The sequence below is a fragment of the Hesperophylax consimilis genome, chromosome 10 (assembly GCF_061612785.1).
Source record: "Hesperophylax consimilis isolate HC1 chromosome 10, BYU_Hcon_1.0, whole genome shotgun sequence".
Classification (NCBI taxonomy): Eukaryota; Metazoa; Arthropoda; class Insecta; order Trichoptera; family Limnephilidae; genus Hesperophylax; species Hesperophylax consimilis.
This window is the reverse complement of record NC_142845.1, coordinates 21437997-21461940: the sequence shown is the minus strand read 5'-3', so window position 1 is coordinate 21461940 and position 23944 is coordinate 21437997. Positions and strand designations below refer to the sequence as shown.

General features: G+C 33.9%; 1 protein-coding gene across 1 annotated transcript in view; it reads right to left on the bottom strand.

Annotated features, from left to right (window-relative positions):
- LOC149420451 (fibroblast growth factor receptor homolog 1) overlaps nt 1-18878 on the bottom strand; it is a gene marked incomplete at its 5' end in the record, with an annotated part of 30306 nt that extends 11428 nt beyond the window's left edge. The window contains 3 exons of the mRNA XM_089636362.1: nt 17449-17525; nt 17932-18148; nt 18716-18878. Coding sequence (XP_089492488.1) covers nt 17449-17525; nt 17932-18148; nt 18716-18878 — 457 coding nt within the window. The remainder of the gene's footprint in view (nt 1-17448; nt 17526-17931; nt 18149-18715) is intronic.
- Nucleotides 18879-23944: the final 5066 nt, after the last annotated feature.

Sequence of the window (23944 nt, the reverse complement as noted above, 5' to 3'; positions counted from 1 at the left end):
TCCTGATGATGTACACTGTATCGCTTCCGAAAAATTGACATAGAAGGAGTAAGCTCAACACAGCATAATAAATAACTAAATAATTAATCACGATTTTCCTTTGAAGAGGTTAATCAGCTAACTTACGCTTTATCTTTTTCTAGCGTAAGCGAGGTTATCACTAGGTTGTCACAATTATATAAATATAGAACATACTCGTGCTTTATCTTCCCAAGGAGATTGGAGATCCAATGACATCGAATGTCTTCCTTGAAGAGATGGACTCCTGACCGAAAGGGAACTGCCGGCTTCAGAAAGGTGAGAATGGGTGAGAACTACTGAGAAACAACAACATTTCGGCAGAAACAGTTGGTAGTCTTCTTTTCAAAAAGATGGACCAACATTTCCGGGCTACCGATAACCTGACAATATTTAAATTTACGATACGCGCGAATTGTTATTTGTGCAATGGTGGGAGAATTAGCCAGCAGAGAATAGAACCCACGATGCCTGGATGGGAACCTGAAATTTCAAATACACAAGCAGCCAGAAGAGCCGTTTTAAGCATTGATGTATTATATTTAGATTAGATCTCAGAACAGAATTGTTCTACTAAGTTGGAGTTCAGGCCTCCAAATCTCTATTCCACCACTTTAGTAGATCTAAAACCGTCGACCGCGGTTGGCATGTGACATCGAAATAATGTGGGAAAGGGTCAAACAATGGGCTTAACCAAAGGAAACGACGGTCAGACGTTAGCTTTTCGACGTGGTGGCTTCAGTTTGAACTGGGTACACCAGTCGTGTGGGGAATGCAGAAACGAAAGTATAATCAGGGTTGGCACTGCTCTAATTTTTTTCATTAAATTATGATAATTTTGGAATACCTTTGCTAGTTTTTTAAAATAAAATTAACGCTCTTTTTTGCATTTTGGCGTATTGCAGGAATTTTATTTATTAGAGGTAGAATTAAAGTTTTACCTTCATAATACACCTAAATATTAAAATGACTTTCTGTTTAATCAATCTCACCAATAATTCCAGTTATGCTGTCACATTCAAAATTTTGATATGCCCTTTGAGGTACTAGTACCATTCAAGGTTTCTATTGCTATTTTATCTAGTGCATATTTGTTTTTAACAGATTTCATCAGCAATGTTGGATTTTTTAGTTCTCTGTATTGAAGTTGTATTTTTTTCGGAGAGTTTTTTTTCTAAAATAAAGTTATTTCTGTAATAAGTAACTTCAGTCCATTTTTTAATAATAATGACATTCGTACTCTCTATACTCAACGTGTGACTGTTTGGTGCGGTTTATGGTCCGGCGGAGTCATTGGACCTTACTTTTTCGAAAATGAGGCTGGAGCAACAGTTACGGTGAATGGATTGCGCTATCGAGAGATTAATGATTTTTTATGACCGGAATTGGATGGTATTGATCTGGACAACATTTACTTTCAACAAGACGGCGCTACGTGCCACACAAGCAACGAAACCATTGATCTTTTACGATTGAATATCAAAATAAAACCTCTTATTGGAAAATCCTGTATTTTAAAATGTTGGTTTTAACAGTTAAACAATTTTTCAGGGGTCCCCCAAACGCACTAAATCTAAGGCGTGTCGGTTGTCAATTGTCATCAAAGCGAGCATACTTTTTAGTTCCACAGGGGTCATTAGATAGCACTCAGTACTGTACTTCATAAGGCAGGATCGATAAGTTTATTATTCTTAAATTTGATTGCTTTAAATAGAATAACATTGTAAAATGTCGGTGTCTCACCACTATTGTATTGTACCAATGTGTAAAAACAGAGTCATCTCCGTACTCGATTAAATTTTTCCATGTAGTTGAAACCCCAGATCAGTGTTTTTTGTAGTTAGATCTCCAATTTTTGATAATTTTATATTATATGTAAATTAAACCACATATGAAAAATAAGTAAACATTTTTACCTATTTAGAAACATTAACTTTTTATTATACATTATTATAATTTCGGTGGTTTGCTATTAATTTTTCCATGATTTCATGATATACCCGTAGTAAAAAAGAGTTTATTTTTATATTCAACAACAATTATAGACCTTAAGTTGCCCAAATTAAGTTTTAATTTCATAAAAAACTTGAGAAGAAACATATTTCATATTAAAACAAAACTGACACTTTTACGGAGAAATAAACCAAATTCTGACTAACTAACTCTAAAATTGTCACAGCGAGAAAACGGTCCTTTAACAAAATCTGAGTTTCCGTCCGCTGGTTATTTGGTCTTTTTTTTGTTCGAACCATGTTTTTTTTGCCTTTTATAAGAATTGATTATGTTTTTATTATATTTCTTTAAAAAATAGTTTGAACAATTGTTTTGTTTTTGAAATGTTGAGACTAGAAGTTAGATCTCGTAATTTTGTTACAAAAAGTGCCATATTCTAGAAGTTCCTTAATAAAAGGCCGTGATTCTATATTTTTTAAGTAAAAACCTGCAAAAAATATGCCATTGTAAAACCAAATATATAGTAAACAATCGTAACTCGCATTTCATTTAAAAAAGTGTTTTATTTCATGTTAAATTAACGATTTTATTTCCAGGAGACGTCCCCACTCCACCAAGTAAACTGTGTATGTATGAAATCACCGGGTAAATCAAGGGTTAAGTGATATTTTTACAAAAAATACGTATTAGAGAATTTTCGTAAAATTCAATCAGGGCCGGTCCTGAGCCAAACAGCGCCTGGCGTAACAAAAAGAGCGCTGTATTGGGTTTTATCAGCGCCTTTGTTCCTCGACTCTTTGGCGCCGGAGTCGGCACCCAGAGCGAACTGCTCCAATTGCACCTGCACAGGTCCGGCCCTGGTCATAATCTACCTATTTTGACATACTTTATTCAGTAAATAAGTCACTAATCGAATATCACGTTATTTATAGCTAATTGAGCACCCTAAGTGTCACCAAGTGCATATAATACCAAAAATATATTAAGGCGATGCACTGCGAAGTAATTAATGCAAAATCATGTGTTTTTAGTTTAAAAAAATGATCGATTAGAAATATTATAGATGCTTCAATTAAATATTGCGGGTAAAATGCATCTTAGCCTTATAAATAATTGAGTATTTTTATTGATAAACACTTTTATAAACTCAAAAAAAAAATTTGAATTTGCTAACTCCCACACTTATTTGGATAAATTTTTATCGTATAATGTGGCAAATTAAGGACGGGTTGTTTCGGAATATTTGAACAATTCATCAAATTTCAACGTTCATTTCTGGGATCTGTGAAAGTCCAATTTAAGTTCTGTTATTATATCATTATAGGCTAGTTGCTTGACAAAACTGAAATAAAGACAGAACTTGAAAAAATCTTTCACAGAACTTGAAAATGAACGTTGAAATTTGATGAATCGTTCAAATACTCCGAAACAACCCGTCCTTAGTCTTTTACAAAATTATCGAAAAACATTTTAATATTTGTGCCTGAACTTTACAAAATAAAATAGATTCTGTAATTTCGCGTTGTTTTTTTATGAAATAATACGGGCGGCATTTTAAAATTTGGAATTGCAAATTGACCCTTACGACATTTTAAATATGACAACATTAGTGACGAAAGTATAATATTTCACATTGTGTTCTTCGGTGTTAAAAGCGGGTAATCTTAAGAATAAAAAACGTCTCGATTCCCATACAAAATACAATGTAAAGAATGTTGGCTTTTTGACGGTTGAAATGTGATTTAAACATAATAAATATGAATAAATATGAAATGTGATAAAAAAACAGCTATTTTAGTTACAAAGTCATAAAATTATTAAAAAATGGACTGCAGTTCCTTATTATACACCTTTAAACAGTGATATAAAGTCATTAAAAGCGATGGAAATAAATTATCCTGCATATCTAAGCTACGTAATCTCTTTAATCTAGTTTTTGTTTCATCACTTTTCATCACTTTATATCAATTTTTGAAGGTGTGTTGTATTGTCATTGTGTTGATTTGTGTAGTTACCGTAAAATGTAAAGAAAAAATAAATTATTATAGTCATGGGAGAACTTCTTTTTATCTCATAACAGTTATATTTACGATCTATCGGTAAAAAAACTACTTAAATTACTTTTGTCGTACGGTGGGGTTATCTTGTTTTAAAAAAATAAACTGTAATTGTTTTTTTCAAGAAAAGGTGTTAAATGGTTGTTTTTAAAGCATTATTGATAATATACCTAGGTAACTCTACCAATGTTGCCTTACATTATCAATAAAAAGCCTACGAACAACATGGTTTTTATAACCCATAAAAATGGGGGTTAATTTAAAATAACGGATATTTTTTACATCTGAAACGGGGTTTTTCATTTATGGAATGAGGTAACACTACTCTCCGGTGTTTTCTGTTTTCCAGAGTTCATCCTCAGCTGATGAAATGGGAATTAAAATCATATAGATAAATTCTGTTCAATAATAATGAGTCGGTAAGCTTAGATCAATATTTTGTTTTTACTAAATTTATATAATTTATAAATAATGTTCGAAAATTACTTTTGAACACCCTTTTTTATCTCTCGGTAAAATAAATAAACGAGAAATTCTCACATTTAATTAAAGAGAACTCGGACAAGAAAATTTGATCAAATAAATGGAATTAATTAATACGATATCTTTGAAAACAAAGAATGAGGAACTGTAATAATTCAGGTTACAGTTTTGTTATCATTGCTTGGACTTTTCGAAAAAGATTCGAGGTAACTTAATACATTGAAATTAATATTTGATTTTACAACGAGATTCCATCGGCATTTTAAATTTTATCATAAAACAATAGAATTTAGGTACCTACGTAGTAAAAAATTTTACGAGGATAATAAAATCCTTAACTTATCACATAAAAAGATAGTAAATTTAATCAAGCTTAAGAGAGAGTTTTTGTTTCTTTTAAGGCGATGCCATACGTAGTAATGCAAAATCATGTGTTTTTGGTTTGAAAATTTGGTCGCCTAAAAATGTTTCAGATGCTTTAATTAAATACTGCGAGTAGAATACATCTTGGCCTTTGAAATAATCGAGTATTTTTCATATAAATCTTTTTATAAGCCCAGAAAAAAATAATGTATAAGGCCTATGAAAACTGCTTTAAAGTTCAAAATCTCCTACTTACGAACCCATTTTCAGTTATGATTTTATTGAATAATGTGGAAAATTAACTTATTTATAAAAAAATCGATTTTTTTTTAATATTTTTGCCTGAACATCCACAAAATAAAATAAAAGGCACTTTTTGGCCTTGTTTTTTTCTTGCATAAATCAAAACAGGCGGATGGTGTTAAGCGGGAATTTAAACCTTATCGCCATCTACGTAAGGGTTGTTATTGATAGCGGCTCAATTTAAAATATTACACGACGTAGTGCATCGCCTTAATTTGCATCATTCGGAAAAAAATAACATTAATTATCGTGAAAATGTATTATTTTCATATTGTCTATTAATTATTTTGCCAATTATGCATATAATATCTAAATAGATAACCAGGTGGGTATGACACTTGATTAGGAATTGCTTAGTACTATAATTCACACGTACTTTTATATAATTATAACTTCAATATACCTTTCATGTTGACGTGATTTTGATGAAATTCGAAAATAAGAGCAGTTTACTAAAATTTGCTATAAACGTTGAGTCTGTTGAAAGTAATTGTGAAGAAAATCTGACTTATTCAGAAAAAACGTGCAAATAATAATTTGTATCTTTGTCAGGTTTTTTCAACATAAAAAACAGTTGAAAACGTGTTCACGAATCTATTTCAATTTTTCTCCTAATTCCTGCAAATATTTTGAATAAAGTTTTCGAAGAACAGTGGCTTATCGACGAATTCCCTGGTCCCTAGGCAACTCGTGAACAAGCCTTAAACATCACAAATGTATGTTTATTTTAGTCCGGAACTGACGATATTTATCTTTGTTGTTTTTGCTGTTTTTTTTTTAAAATATATATTACACTTTGATATTTGCATTATATGTACATAAGTGCATTTGCTCAATGCACAAATCCATTATACACGGATATAATAAGAAATTTATTCTAATACTCAATTGCTCAAGTGTTTTTTTAATAATATTAATCCAGTTAGTTCTATAACAAGGTTTGTGTATAAACGTATATTGTTAACTATTCACTTTATAATACATGATTTTTACAGTAGGAAAAATATTTTTAAACACACTGAGGACGGGTTGTTTCTCAGAATTTGAATAATTCATCAAATTTCGAAGATAAAGTTCACATTCTGTGAAAGTTCTGTTACTATCCAAGTACCGTGAAACAACCGGACAACGATGAAATAATAATAGAACTTAAATATTAACTTTGAAATTTGACGAATTGTTTGAAACAACCCGTTCTAATCATTCTTCCTTAATTTTTAACACTTTCAGTCATCTCACCATATTTTTCAGATATTATGTAGCTGTGTTTTTTCATATGTGGTGGTAATAGTAATGACTTTTTTCTACATAATTAACACATCATAAATAATTATTTGGTTTATTTGAATGTTCAGTTTACTTCCAAGTTGAAAAGGCGCCGGGTCTTTGCTACGACACTGACAAAGAATTCGACTTCTCCTTGAAAAAAAATGTCTTCAATTCTAAAAAAAAATACCATTAAAGATATTTGCATGAATATGTTCACATTTCCACGACGGTTAGAAATTTTTTGAATTTTAGTTTTTTCGATTTCTTTAGGTATTTATCATAAGTATTAAAAAAAATCGGCAGATTGAGACATCTAAAATTTAACCGTTGTAGGCAGATAAATATGGGTATCAGGTTCACAAAATAGCACTCAATCTCAAAAAAAATAATATTTTTTTAAAACTAACACAATTCCTGTTGATTGTAATCTCATAGAAATAATTGTATAATGGTAAAATGTTAGACAGCGTATATAAATTGAATTAATGTTCGACGAAAGAGTGATACACCATCATTAAAAATACTGATTTCGGCTGTCTGTCTGTCAGTAACTGTGGTTCAACGAACTTTAGAACTCGTATTTGCTTTGAATTTATGTGTCATTTTTAAATTGGAACTCATTTTGTGAAGGGTTCAGACAAGCGATTATTACCTACCTTTAAAAAAGTATTTAAACAGAAAATTATTTTTGTTATATATTTCGGTTGTATGTGCGTCCCCGTAAAATCTGGTTCTATGAACTCAAATTTGGTTTGAATTTAAGTGACATTATAAATTGGAACTGATTGTGTGAAGAATTCAGACAAGCGATAAAGTAGAGAACTATCTATAATATTATATAAAACATTATTTTAATTGTCTTTTTAAAAATTGAATTATGATATCCCGTGATTTTTCACTTGTCTGCGCTAGGTATTTGTAAAGACGAAACTAAACGATTTTTTTACATAAGCGCTACACAGAAGGCCCCGAGGAAAAAAACTTCTCAGGGCCTCTGTCATCTTTAGGGATGCTGTGTGGAGGGTCTTTTTAAAGGAAGTTCTGGGAAGGAAAAGGCGTGAGGGGTGGGTAGGAATCTGGGGGTCAGTGTGTCCAGGAGTGTCGGACGTATGAATGCATCTCTCAAACTGTACACAAATACTGCGAGGAGTGAAAGTGGCAAAAGAGGATTTGGCCACGAGGGTGTACAAATATACAATCTCCTTCCAGATAACCTTAATTAGTAATAGGTACGCAGATGTAGCGGATCTGTTTAACTGCACAGAAGCTAGGCACAAAAAGGCTTTAATATCATATCTTTTAAATCATGACCAATAAAATGTAAGTCTACTCATACTTACGTAAAAAGTCAAATAAATATGTACATAAAATGGGCAACTGAGGAAACTTGGGTCAATATGGTAAACCAACAGTTTGATTGGCACTTACCTACTTTCAACCAAAACCTGAAAATAAATGCATATATTTTAGCTATTGTAATATATTATATCATGTATCTAGACTATCATATATTTCAATCAATACTAATCTAACCTAGTCTACCTATAAGTTTTGCATGTACTTGTATCTCTAAATTTTTGATATCCATCTAGATTTTCTGTTAATTGTATATTTTCTGATGTCACTGTTTATAATTTACTGTATATGGTATATTTTATACCGTTGATATTAAAATAAATAAAAACGGAGAGTATAAATGTATTTAAAAAAAGTTATCATAACAAAATTTGAAAACAACTTGTATGTACTTATTTAAGTTAAGACAGTGAAATGTAAAATTTCTTTTAACTGAATAAATAAATAAATAAAATCCCTCCCACTGCTGTGCAAGGCGATGAGTCGAGAGAGTTTGGCTGGAGAGATCAAAACGTCTCCCTCAACCATGGCCCGCCACGCAGTAGTTGGGCAAACGTATCCGCCGCCAAGGCAGAGACAAAACTCACCCCATGAACCAAGGCACCCCTGCTAAGTCACCAAACATGGTGAGCTACTCGGGGTTACCTATGGCAGGGGTGTTAGTTATCCAATAAATAACGCCTCCCAAATTGAATACTCACGTGTTTTTAAAAACAATTTAAAGAACCTGTTGGAAAGATTATTTTGTTGAAATTTTAGTTTTAATATAAATTACAGGATACGAGTATATGAAATAACTTAAGCCATTCTGGGATGCAAAAGCTTAAATGTAATGATTGCTCAGCATTTTACACAGGTAAAACTGCAAGAAATGTTCAATCGAGGGTGTTTGAACACTTGAGGTCTAGATTTACAACACACCAAATAGATAAAGATCACTCTTTTAATGGATCCTACGGTATAGATGTGCTGCATAGAAATGGGATAGGTTTACGTTTGGACAATCTAGTAGCTCTGCATATAAAAAATCCCTTAAAATAAATTAAACCAATTCCACTTCCCTCCACCTACTTTTACCCATCTCTCTTCCCTACCTCCCTCACGCCCCCCACCAATATTGATGTTCTCTCTTATTCTTCTGACTGTAACACTATAACTCTGTGATTGATGTAATATATATTTTTTTATATAACCCTGATAAAGGTTCAGGGTACAACGAAACAGGTTGGTTTTATATATTAAAAAATTATAAAGTTATTTTATTCTCATTACTATATATATGCATGGCCAACAGCATGTCAATAATTGTTGCTCAATTAAATAAATTGATAAAATGTAATTTACCGAATCTTTTGTTGGTAAGGCCTGTTCCCGTTCCAGCATCACGAACCAACAGAAGAGATCTGTATGTATTACAAGATAATAATATTTGTCTAACCCCGTGTCAAGGTAAAATGAACAAAAATATACCCTGTAAACATTAAAGATGCTTGGAATACTCCCATCTCCCACCTCCATCTCCCATTGCCCTTGTAACTTCTCCTGACATTTAATTAAGGAAATGTTAAACATTATTTACTGTCTTATTTTGTAACATGAATACATACATAATGTATTATATTCAGACACACACGAGGCTGTAATAATATATTATTTCGTAAAATACCTACCGTAGTTGTTTTGTAAGATGGTATCTGTACTATGTCAGTTGGGGAACGATTAAATGTAGAAACACACTGGGACGTACGCTACGTGAGCAATTCATTACGATATCTGGAACAATTAAATCCATAGTTCTATGGAAATAGTTGCTTTAGAAAAACACTTGCCACACGCAACGCAAATCCATGCTTCCATCGCTGCGCCAATCTGGGCGGTCCAGATCGGCGTGGGACGTGTAAAGCTGGAGGAGATGGCGTCATGCCTCCAACGTATCGATTTCACATCTATGAGTGGTATTATCTATGCATCTACTGTTATGTTTGGTATATCTACGGTTGTTTGTTTCAACATTAGGCTTCGTAAAATAATAAACCAAGTAAGTCGTCCTCAAATTCGCTTTCTGAATCGCAGGACTAAGCTAGAAATTCCGTCTGCTGACAAGTGAAGCACATAAACATAACCTAAAAAATAAACGTCATATCAACTGATGCCCCGCTTACTTACTCACACGCGTCAAGTGTGACCTCGCGTATAACTAGTGTGCACGTTGACCTGGGAACGTAGTAATGCGTGTATAGTGTATGTCAACCCAATGTATTTCCACCTTAAGATGTCGATGCACCGCTAAAGTTAGATAAAATAATCTTTATTGTTTTCGGAATCTTTCATTAACTATACAATTATCCAGAAAACATAAAATCAAACGTTATAAATTAAATATATAAAAAAGTCAAAACAATCTTATATTCCCACGTATTTTTTTGTTCCAACCATTCCCAACCGTCTGGATCCAGTGAGCCTATAGCATCCCCAATTAATAGGCCACTTGCATCACTTTTTTTTCGATTTAGCCAAAAATTTTAAGGCTATCTGTGTTTTTTATCGTATTTTTGAAACCAGGGCGATATCTTAATTTTGCTATCTGCAAAAAGGGACCATTTTTTAAAAACCCGAAAGACCGGATATAATTAAAGTGTGCAAAAATTGTTATTAACTAATTAAATTATTTTTTTAAATAGCCAACCGCTTCGGAACAGGGTGCCAATTCGTAGAGAATTCCTCATATTGAAATCTCTAAGTATTTAAACCGATTGAGTATTTTGTTGGAAAAATGCGGCGATTCAATAATATGGAGAACTGATAACTATGAGAAAGAACAATTTCTGATTATCTTACAATATTGAAAAATAATATTTACAATTATAAGTGAGAATAAACTATAAATTCGTTTCCTTTCGCAGAAAAATTTTAAGTCTGAATGAGAAAATCCGAAAATTATGAACAAATAATAAAAATAAAAATTTCATTTCATTTTGGAGGCACAAAAAACTTTAGGGAATTTGAACATCTTGTGGGTTACGATCTGAGATTTTCACTGTCAAAAGTAGTTGACCTCTTGTGATATTTTAAACTTTTTGCCATTCTTTTATTTGTTTAAAACAATATAGAATTTTCTTCTCTCTAGGCTATGACCGATATTTGTTTTTTTTTTCTAAGGCTTTGCATATGTGTTCGTAGGGATGGAAAATTCCTCCCCTACAACGCATAAGCCTCCATGAAAATTGGACCCTTAATTTCTTTGATAACTACAGAAAGCTACTTAAAGCTCTCTTCTACTATATATCTTTACAGACATCTGTAAATATTTTCGTATTTATATTGTAATTAAATTCCATCAAACGTTGTGTAATTTGTTGGTTTATGATATAGGACTTTGATTACTTTCATTTTTGTGGTAACCCTTTTGATTCTGATCAGGGCGTTGAGCTTCAAAATTGAATTGGTCTCTCCATTGCAAATCTAAACTTAAATGATTTCTCTAAATGAGCTAACTTTCCCTATGTAACTATTTTGATTCCCTGCAACCTAACGATGTCGTAGTTAAACGCTAGTAAAAAATATTATACATGTTTATTTGGACAGGTAATTAAATATAACACAAATGGTTAATTGTTGGTAAATTTGATTATGATTAACTATTGTGTTTGTTTGGCGTCACTCCTTTATGACTCTGCTGCTATAAGGTACATGTAAAGATTGATTTAGTAGGTTGATGTTATTAGTTAATTGTATATTTGACGAACTCAGAATAACCCTTTGCTTGCAAAATTTGGCTCCTATCCTCCTGCAAGTAAACGAGGTGGTCGAGAGTTCAACGAAAAATTCGCACAATCTTGTGACACGATTCAATTGATTGGTACCTAAGTTACCGCGTCCCAAAAGAATCTTCCTTCGTCATCATGCACTGCCTTCAAGTGCATGATGATGAAGCCCCCGAGCCTCGAAACCCCCAAATTCCTATTCCTCCTTGGACTACAATTTACTTAGCGAACCAGTTTCGTCCTATACACAATCATATACTCACGGTTGGTGTGGAATTACGGGTCGTGAATCCTCCTTCCTGTAACCTAATAGTGAAAATACATAATCCTTTATCTCGCAAAGTAAGAGATGCTCTAAGCAAATACCGCAACGAGCGCTGGAAATAGTTTAGTTATCTCGTCTCTTGAAAACGAAAGAGAAGAGAAACTTTCTAAATCGCTCCGACGCCCAAAGAATAGAATATCTCCCCTACAAGTCCCCAATGGAGTAGTATACTCCTCTGCAGATAAGGCTGAAGCCTTCGCAGACAGCCTTGAAGCTCAATTCTCTCCAAATACTGACCACGATGACCCATCATTCGTTTTTAATGGTGGATTCAATTATAAATATGACTCACCTTAAAAAACCTTATGACTCACCCATCAAATTCTCATCACCTAAAGAAATTAAAAAAATCATTATTACCAAAACCAGGCAAAGACCCAATTTTAACAGAAAATCATCACATACACGGTAATAATTAAACATCTCTTTCTGTTACAAGAGTACTTTGATAATAAGAGACTATTCATTACATGAAAAAAAGCTTACAAAATACGATAAGTATTTTGTAAGCAAAGTTGTACTAAATAATAAGGGTGCCAACAGATGGCACTGATTGATATATTTGTGATTTGTACTGAAAGGCACGACCTTTTTTGACACTAACCAAACGAGACTTCCCTTGAAGGAGCATAGCGAACAATATAAATATTTGTGTTGAATGATGACAACGTTTGAACATGTCGTGCGTCATTTTGCATAATAAGTTTTTGGTTTCTTCCTATGATACTTTATGGTAGTACGGTCGGTGAAGCGCACGCGGCGCTGCTGTTCATAGTTTACTTCGCTCGTATTTTTGTTTCTATGCGAGTAAGTAGGGCAGGCAGTGCTTATGTGTCTATATGGAGCCCCTGTGCTTATATGCAAGCCCCTGTCGGGAAGTACCGGGCTATTCATACCTGGTCACTAAACACGGTTAAAGCAATTTCAAACAACGTTTCTGTTAGGAATTATGTTTTTACCAGAGCGATACTTAAGGGTATATAACACTACCATTTTGTTATTTCTAGTTGGGACTTTCCCTACTACTTCTTCCACCAGCTTAATATTTTTCTGATCATTCTTTCTCCATTCACTGTTTTCATCGACGGGGCTATTTTGTGTTGAAGACTCCCTCGATAAAGAGTAAAATTAATGTCGATTTTTTAAATAGCAATCGATGTAAATTCAATCGAATCATTTTGATTCTATTGTCGATTCTCAATATATTTGATTATTTGAATGAAATAGTTTTGAAATAATGACAAGAAAGAGAGATACCATATTTTCGAGATCAATAACTTACTACCACTGCGGCAGAATATCGCTATTATTTTCATCCCGGGAAGGTAAGTAACGGGAATTATGTAGAAGTAACTTTCTCAAAGTAATGTGTTCTTAATTTGATATCCCAAGGGTGTTTGGCTGTTTAACTTCAAGGGGGATGTTGGATGTTGTATCCACTTCTAACACCATTACACACACCACTATCCAACCTTAATCCCACATCCCCATCTCTTATTCCTCCTCACGAACTGAACAAACAAACTCCACAAACAATACAACTACTAATTCAACATTGGGTGAAGGTCCGTCAGAAGTCACACAGAAAATAATATATAAAGCGTAATAGCTTTGTCTAGACAACGCAAGAAAAAAAAAAAAAAATATCTGCATTTGTTTCAATTAACTCTAAAACCCTCAAAATGTAATGTTAAGTGCTATAAATGTCAGTGCCACTGTTAAATTTACTAGACTCCACCATCTTTTCCACTGTGACAACCATAACCCAAACATATTATGTATTCCTATATAACTCACCGCCAGCACGTTTTCATATACAAAATATCTCCGTCCTGCATCAAAGCAAAAATAATGATGTTGTTCTCAATGGATCTGTGTATAGAACTTCTTTTTCTTTCCAAACTAGTTTGAAATACTTATTTGCAAATTTTTATGCTATTGGTGTGCACAAATACATTCGGGTCCTCCTTAAAATGATTTTGCCTGTTCATAGTTTTGTTAAATTGTTTTTGTAAAAAAAACCCCGATAGGTACTTGGGTTAAAATTTGCTTCAAATTGGATACACCTTCAGAAGCAAGGGTTGGCATTAGATGTCTGGAATCGCCCTCGTTGAAATAAGTAGAAGATTGGAAGAAACTCTCCCATAATCGTTAGTTAGGTGAACTTAAACATTAACTAAGAAAACGTTCGTATCCCTTATAATAAATCTTGCAATCTATTTGAGAAAAAAACGTGAGAAATTTAACACGTTGTTATCTATCTATTTTAAAAAACCTACTATCCAACATGTATTTATGACTGACCAGTTAAAATGTTTCTAAACTTGCATTGTGCATTCAATACTGCGACTCAACCCTATCAGTTTGTTAAGAACACAGATCCAGGATCATGAAATTCTATCTTCGCTATTCGGCTGTCCTTCGAGACGCCTTTTTGTTACGTGCAAAGGATATTAATTAACCAAAGGACACAGGACAGGTTTCAGTTATATATTCGTTGTGTTTTATTTGAGTGTAGATGAATTTATTTTTTTTTATTTATTTATTTTAGGAACATTAACAGTCTAAGTAATATAATATACATAAGAGAATAACAAAAAACAGACCAATTATTAATGTTCACAGATATATATAGAAACATAAAACTAACCTGCAAACGATAAACCTATAATATGCCTACCATAAACAGCAATAAATAAAAGTGATTTTAACTATACTGAATGATAGAAAAGTTTATTCTGGATCAACTTACAAACTAATATATGGAATTTTTCAAATATTTCATTAGGCACGTGCTTATAAAGTAGAGAACTGTTATTAAATTAGATTCAGTGAAACAAAAAACATTTCCGATAAAGACACATTAATTTTGCATTTTTTCAAATACAATAGGTTTTTTAAATGTATGTTTTAATGTGAAACCGCACAAGAGTTCCAACTGCTCACAATCGTATGGAGTCAGGGAGACGATGGCATCCCCAATTGGGGTATGTTGTTTGTTTATTTATACCTACGATGAGAACCATTTGACTAAATACAAAGGATCCACTGATAAAGCAAATGAAACTAAAATCGCATTAATTTTTAAATCGAACACCTTTTGAGAATGTACGAGAATACAGTGCCCAAAACTCTTCTTGACAAGAGTGCAATTTCTGTACCTATTAAAAAAAAATATTCCCCTAGTTTGTGTTTAATTCTCAGTACGCCACAGGTGCTAGCGGGTCATGGTCGTGGGACGACTTTTCTCACGATTTTTGTGATTTTTACTACCCTGAAGTTTTCGGTTAGTATATGTTTTCATAGCTAGAATGCCTACAAACACACAAATTTTTGAATGGGAATAAATCGGGAACTATTTAGAAGATACTGATTAAGTTGATCTCGAATATCAAAAACGTTGTCTGTCTATATATTACTTAATACTGTCTATACTAAATAAAAAAAACCTCTACTTGTCGAAAATCACGGAAACCGAAAATAGCCACGATAATCTCCTGCTTCAGAGCTTATGTAGCATTTTTTTTCAAATATTACTATTTTCGCTAAGTTAAGTGTTTATCAACGTATATTTTTTTAAATATAAACTCTATCCACGAAGACTTTCGGAATGCTGCGCGGAGAATCTTTTTAAGGATTGGAAGGCTTGACAAGAGCAGGTAAGGCCGACTAGAGTACATGTCTGGGCGCGATAGACGTGTTGTCGTTTAGTACATACTCTTCGAGACGCCGAGGAGTACTAAACCTGCGACAGGCCAGTTGCCTCTGAGTCTAGACTTTCCACACACCAATAATATATACCTAAAGTATTCTTAATATAGAATCGACCCATTATCATGTCCAAAACGTCAACCGTGTAACTCGAACGATTTTGGCACGTGAACCAACTGCGCGCTCGTGACCACTAAGGTATCAATGACGCAAAAAGTGAAGAAGGCGGATTCCCGTTGTAGCGATCGCTAAGCGCCTATCGCACACGCTCTCGTTTATGCCAAAGCTGAAATGAGGGGGATAGGCGTACTCCATAGCTAAAGAAAAAGAACGGGAACCCGCCTCTAGAAGTCGGTGATATCGTGTTTTTGTTGAAGATAAACTCAATCGCATGTTGGTGACTTGTCTTGCTCCAATCTAATGTAGTGGTGGACACCCTCAGTATCGCCCTGGTACCAACCTTCCTCTTCCCAACTCCACCCTTCTCCACTTCCTACAAATCCAAATCGGGGAATCCGTATTCCCACTGACTCCAGACAGATGTTCGAACACTCGTGAAGTATTTACTAAAATATTATCATTAATCTATTCAGGCCCTTGCTAATTTCTTATTATGATTTTCTTACAAAATAACAAGCCAAGTCGCTTTAGTGTCATTGCTTTGCACACAACAAGGCCACGTTTGTTAAGTACGAAGATACACTATGGAAATTATTATATTCTGTTTATTGAGGCGGAGTTATTTCCCTACAGGCGGAGTCCGTGTCGCTCACACGTCAAGGGGAACTACGGGGAGTACTGAGTATTCCGAAGGTACGTGTCGAGTTTTGGAAGATACAGAACTCGGTATGATGTAACATTGGAAGTTATATTATTATTAAGTCCCATCGGGAAGAAGATTTATTCGATCCTTCAGAAAAGGCAGCAGTATTGGATTTTGGATTTCTATAACAATTTGTAATATTGTTCGGATATTTATTTTAGTTTTCTTCAATTTTTGATTTCAATATTTTAGAGAAAAGAGCATTTTTTTCTGAATGCGAATTGCAATGACTGCACTACCTTTGTTCTACGGTTGTGTGGTCTGATTTTTTGACATTTGAACGATTAAATGCTGATTCTCAATCCGTTTCAGCTTTTGATCAAATAGTGATCAGCTAACAATCACAACGGTCATGTTGTTGTTGTTGTTGTGCTTGTCAGATTTGCACAATTTGGTCAAAAGTTGAAACGCTCCGAGGAAAGACTTTTAATGGGGACGGTCACAACTTGTGATGTTTTCAAATATCATAGAATTACATCAAATATTTTGTATTATCCCTTACAAGATATGTTAGAAAGGCGAAGTTTTCTCACTTAAGGGTAAACGTTAGGTACTTTATAATCTATGCGTTCATAGATGGCGTAGATTTAATTATTTTGTGAAAATACACGTTTTTTCAAGATATGCTTTAAATACTAAGAGGAATTATTTGTTTAGTATAAATATGAATAAATAGTTTTATATCTATTAATCTATGAATAAATGATAAGATAGGTTATGTTTACCCTTGAATCGAAGAAAATGTAATTCATCTCACTCTACAATTCACGAATTTCCTTAACAGGTTTGTAAGAAAGGCGAAGTTTTCTTACTTAAATCGGAAAAAAATAACTTATCTCGTTCTTAATTCTACGGAATCATCAAACTTCAATGTCAAATGCCAGCTTAATTTTCGTCCAATGTTCAAAGTAAAGTGTTAATTAGATCAACACTTAGGCCCAGGTATTTGAACCTCCCTTACATTTGAAGAGATTATCATAACATTACGAACGAAAAAGATGAATGTGTTTGATTTGCACTTACTCTCAGCCACAGAAGGGCGGTCTCTGCTTTCGGCCATCATACCTGGCGTTTGCACATACGATGAAGTAACCGAGCATCTGGAAACAGCAACAAATTAAGCCACAAGTTTTATAGTAACGCTACACGGACAAGTTTACTGATTAAAATAAAAGATTGCCTATTTTATAAAAATCTGGTCAAATTGTTTGTTTTCCTGTTAAAAACGGGACCAGAGGCCTTTAACGAATGCGTTCAAGTTATGAGGATTTCGGAACACGTGTTCATTAAAATTCTGATATTGTCGCATTTCATCATTATATTTTTCAGGAAAAGCCCAGATGCATGAACACGTGTTCCGATTTATTCTGAATGGATAAACAATTTATTAGGAAATGGCTTATATGTTAGACCCCAGAGAGGTCAATACATTCGAGGATGCGAGTGGCCTAGAAAACAACCTCCGTCGTGCTGATGAAACTCATTATCCAAAGCAGGAACAAATACCTGGAATTAACAGTGTTTATCTTTTTCTTCCATGTGTCCCTGAGTGCCTTGAGATGATGCTGCAGATCGCCTCCCGGGGCGTATTCCAGCAGCACCCAGTAGGGCTGGTTGAGGGTGCAGCAGCCCACCAAAGCCACCACGTTGGGGTGCCGCCCGACCAGCTTCAGCATGCTGATCTCCTCGAGGAATTCCTCAACCTCGTCCGGCGCGGCCTTGCCTGGAAAATATCAACACATCAGTAGGAAAAAATACAAAACCCTATAATTTTAAAGGGCAACCCTGCATTTCTAGGCCGATCGGTAGACATTTTCATTTATTAATTGGACCCATCGCAAGATGTACAAAGAGTAATGAAAACTTAACTTGTAATAATAATTATTGTGAACTCAGTATAAGGATGGCTTAGCAATCGTAAGTAAAATATATGACTTAAGTTTTTGACAAGTTACTCACGGGAGCGTTTACACAATTTTTTGGATTTTAATTGGATTTGGATCCAATTACAATTACAGATGCATGAACTTGTGGTAATTAAAATTGAGGTCACAATAATCTTTATAATATATTTGTCTTATTTTATATATGACTACATTCATTAAGCAGCCAATAATGTGGCGCGTTGTTTATCGACATATTAGTCGACGTAAACTGTCACATGTCGATGGCGATCTTGGAACGCGCTCGGTAATGTTGAAAAATAACCTATATTCTTTGGTAAAAGTTTTTTGAGGACATTTGGCAGGCATCATGTGTATATAAATTCAAAGTATAATGATGTACTCACTCTTTAGCGTCTTGACAGCCACCAGGTGATAATCCGGCAGGTCCACCTTCGCTATGAACACCCTCCCGAAGGCCCCCTCGCCTATCTCCGTGCCCAGGGTGATACGCTTGGGGCTCACCTCCCAGGAGTCGGCAAAACCAAGGTCTTGGGCTTCCTGCAATTTAAAAAGTACACCATGTTATACACCATTACAATTATTTTACTGTCACATACGTTCTGATGCCTGAGTTACACCTTCTGAGTTCTCGGCCGAGACAGTGCATTCGGCCGAATGCTCATTACAGTCAGTACTCGGCTAGTAGCGGGCGCGTGATTCAGGCGAGACGATGGATAAAAGCAAGGCCCAACTTTCTTTGCTATATTGTTTCTTATGCATACGAAGTGAAAAAATCCGAGGAAAACTATTTCCGTGTTTTAGTGACACTTGTAATTATAGCTCGATTAACTCTTAAATTAAAACCAGTTTTATATTCAGAATGTATTGATACAATTCCAGATGCGGGGACGCACTTCTAAGAAATCCGTTTTCAGTTCCGAAGTAAAATTCGAGTTGTACAACCTTTTTGTGCAAAATCGGAGAAGAACCATTTGCTTGTTCCTCGTATAACCATTATTTAAGCTTTTGGACTCTTTATGCAGAATGGTTCTTAACTTAAAACCAGTCTTTGTTGTCTAGTGTTTATGTTAGGGTTTTTGAGATTTAAAAGCAAAATAACATCGATACAAGACAAAAGTAGTTAAAAGATAAAGTGGTTATTGCGCACCTGTTTTCAGTGACTGTTTTTTTATGACATAAAAATAACACTGACAGTTAAAGAATCTTGTTTACGTTAGTGTTTTTAAAATTTAAAAGCAAAATTCCATCGATACAAGACAGTTAGATAGTGCTAACGAAAGTTAAAGTGGACACCACGCACCCCATGAGTACACTTTTTACACTCGTAAAAAACATCCGTGGCTGTTTTTGTTTATCTTCGAAAATACATTGAAATCTAAAGTGATAACCGGTATTCTACCTAAAGCAGTCCTCCATCTTAAAAGAAAATATAGTATGACAAGCTATACAACAGTGATTATGCAATGGACACCAAAAATCTTGCTCAAATCTATGTTTTTAACAGTGAATCTATCACCATAAAAACTTGAAACAATGTATTGCATGTAGGTAAAACAACGAAATAATATTAGATTGCCCGTAAACAGGTGATAGTAACAGAACCTAGGCACATTTTGCCCACCAACAGGCATCAGTAGATCAGTACTAGAATCTAGTAAAGGTGTTGCGGATTTTGCCCACCAACAGGCATCAGAAGATCAGTACAAGAAGCTAGTAAAGGTGTTACGGATTTTGCCCACCAACAGGCGTCCGAAGATCAGTATAAGAAGCTAGTAATGGTATTACGGATTATGCCCACCAACAGGCGTCAAAAGATCAGTATAAGAAGCTAGTAATTGTGTTGCGGATTTTGCCCACCAACAGGCGTCAGTAGATCAGTACCAGAAGCTAGTATAGGTGTTGCGGATCTTGCCCACTAAAAAGCCCCAAAACAAACAAAAAACCATCAAACTATGAATTGGGAAGGCTGTCTAAACCTAATCAATAAAAAAGAAGCACTGATCTTATCTGTAACCAGTATGAAGACCTCCTTTCAAGTTTAAAAAGAACTTCATAAAGAAACTAAATTCTTACGAGAAGAGGACTATAAGAAAAACACAAGAATCTCTAGCACGGACTGTAGACTTGCAAAATTTGAACAAGGTAAGCTGTCTGACAGTGTGGAGATAGCGGGTGTGGAGTTGCGGCCGGGCGAACAACCAACGGAAGTTGCACTTCGAGTAGCCAGCTCACTGGGACTTAATAATAACCAGGTCATTAATAAACCTAACCCTTAGCACCCCAATTAAAGACTCCACCCACGGACAAAAATCCTTTAAGTACTATTCCATTAAACTGAATAACTGCTTGCCCCCTAATCTGAAACAACTTAACGATAATTCAATAATACACAAACAGAAAAAAAACAGATCGCAGAATGTATAAAAACTAAAGGTACACAATTTTTACAAAACATACCCACCCCAAACAATACATAAAACATTTTAATTAGAATGTTTATTATGTTTTTAGTTACCAAATAGATTTTTTTTGTATAATTATTTGGTAATGTTTTAAATACCTGCATTTTAAATTATATTATTGTCTACTTCTGTTTTTGTTTTATTCTCTTTCGTCTTAACTGTGTCTTTAAGTACACTTCATGTAGTATGATTTTCTTTTCACGAAATTATGTCAATGTAATATGTAACATTATTATGTAACAACTATTAATCTATTATGTATACATCACTGCCGCCAAGGGTGAAACCACAGTATTCTCCTTGAGTAACTCAAGGATGCTAATGTGTTTTTACTTATGACGGCATGATCACACTTTCCTAATACATGTGGACACCTCAGCACAGGTTCTTCTAGTGTGGGCTTATGAAAACTTGTGTAAACTGTATTTAAGAAAATAATAGAAATTATTCAAAAATAAAAATAGAAAGTCTCTTGTTCTGAACGTGCAACATAAAATTCGAGTTGTAGACTCAAATGCTATCGCAATTCAAGGGAAACCATTCTCGCGTTACGAGTGCAGTTATAAATTTGTAGTTGCAGACTTATATGTGAACAGTTGATTTCATCGTTGCACAAATTTGAAATTAACAATGTCAACACTTATACTGGCCCCAGCGAGAGGTCGTCACCATTCTAGCACCATTTTGTTCAAAAATGTTGCTGCAATATCCAATCATGTGTATCCGTTATCAGTAGAACGAACTTCCAATATCGTCGAGGTACTTTTGAGGGAATTTTTCTGTATTAGCAAGGATTCTCTCTACCGAAACTAAAACAATATACGGTTCCCACTGAATTAATGGACCTGAATAATAATGGCATGAATGATTCAGACGTTAGGTACTACAGTCAAATGTTAATTTTGTAAAAATAACGTCTGAAAACGATCAAACGTGAATACGAATAAAATCGTTCGCTTAAAATTCTTTCTTTATGGGAACGGGAATATTTTAATATGGGAAAATAACAGAACCATCTACTTCAAAAGCAGTAGTGTCTTCCTACTTTGTTGATTTTTCGCTTCGTCACTAACGGTCTACTAAGAAATCACTAAACTTTCCATATTACTTTCCAAAGAATCAACTAAAACTTCCGCATACCTCTTGTGAGAATGTGTGGATTACATAAATATAACATCGACTGTAGTAAAATTTCTCGATTCTCACGATTTTACAACTCTTGTTTTGTTGTTGTAGTTGTACATGCCTATTTATTGTTTTATGTGTACATGTTGTTGAACACCGTTATTGGACGGTTGGTATTCATTCATTGTTATTTACTTGTATTTTTTATGTTAATCCTCTGTGTTGTGCACATTAAAAAAACTAAAAATAAAATAAAAACCGTAAATACTATTGAGCTTTGCAACATAAGGTGTACACGAAGCAAAACAAAATTTAAATTATGATATTTTAATTGACGATTTGTAGGAAGTTCTAAATAAATCATATTATTATTAATCTTCGACTCCGGGTCCAGCGATCACATTCAATTCCCGATGATAACTGAGAAAAATGTATTTGTTTTATACAAGATCGGTATTTTCATATTTCGTGTGAAAAACGAAAATGAGGCTTTCATACGTTAACCAATACAATTGTTCAATATATGGCTTTAGGATATCCAGTGGTTGGGTGTAAAATCAATACTGAATGTTTTATAAAGGGTCGGCCTTGAGCCTAACGGCGCCTGGCGCTAGTAAAAACCTCAAGGGCGCTGTGTAAGGTATTAGATATTATCAGAGCTTTAATTCCTTGGCGCCTTGTCTGCTCGTAATTAAAAATTAAAATGCTAAAATTAAAAATATCCCAAATGCAGTCAGATTCCTTTTATAGTAATTTTATTTAAAAATATTTGATATAATTCGTGTCCAGCGATTCCCAATATTTACCAAAAAAACAATATACAAGGTTTGGATAGTTTTAAAGAGTTAAGAATTTTTAGAAATCAGAACGAAAAAAAAACTAACTATAAACGTAGTATCTGGTTTCAGTGATGAACCTACATAATGTCAAATTGAAAAAATAAACGGAACTAATTACCATCAGCAAAAAGCCAGAAGCGTGTGATAACATCAATAATTAAGTTAAAAGAATAGGGCTATATCTGGGTTCCTTGGGGTACTCCGGATGTTACATCGGTATTAGAATATTTATATTGATTTATTTCAACCCTTTTTTATATCACTAGAGTAAGGGTTAAATAATGATAACAAAGTATTTCTAGTAACTAGAACATAAAATTTGGCCATAAGGATTGGAAGATTTCAACAGAATTATTCAAAATGGACTACTGAATGGAATGTCGTAAAAAATCGACGACAGTGGAATTACTGAGAATTTATCACAGGATTTGTTGCAGTGATCACAAGATTTTCTGTCGTTTAAAACATGGGCCTTATAAAATAAGCACATACATGGAATAACTATGTTTATTTAACTTTTTTGTACATAACTCTACATGACGAAAATCATAACTATTAAACATATGTGGTACCTGATATAAATAGTTTCTTTGAAAAAAAGAAGTTTGGAAATCTAAGAATCAAAAAACAAGGAACAAAAGAATCATTATGAGCTAGTGTTGCTCAACAGAACTGAAAAAACAATAGAATTTGAATAGAACTCTCACAGAACTTGAAAATTAACTTCGAAATTTGATGAATTGTTCCAATTCTGTGAAACAACCCGTTCTAAGCTTTTTTGTATTACTTCGTTATTCAACCTTAAAAGGTCTTAGGACGGGTTGTTTCGGAGAATTTGAAAAATTCATCAAATTTCAACGTTAATATTCGGGTTGTGTGAAAGTCTCATCCAAGTTCTGTTAATATATAATTATAGGCTAGTAGCTTGACAGAACTGAAATAATAACAGAACTTGAAAAAATCTTTCATAGAACTTGAAAATTAACTTTGAAATTTGAAGAATTTTTCAAATTCTCCGAAACAACCCGTCATTAGTGATTCAAACGTTCATAATTTGAATATTTTTAAATAAATTGGCAATTTCCACAGAATCCGAAACTGCTAAATGAAATAATTTTTGCAATACCGATTTCCTAAATGTAGGTAAACATTAAATTTTGTAGGCGTACCTACCTATTTGGTTATG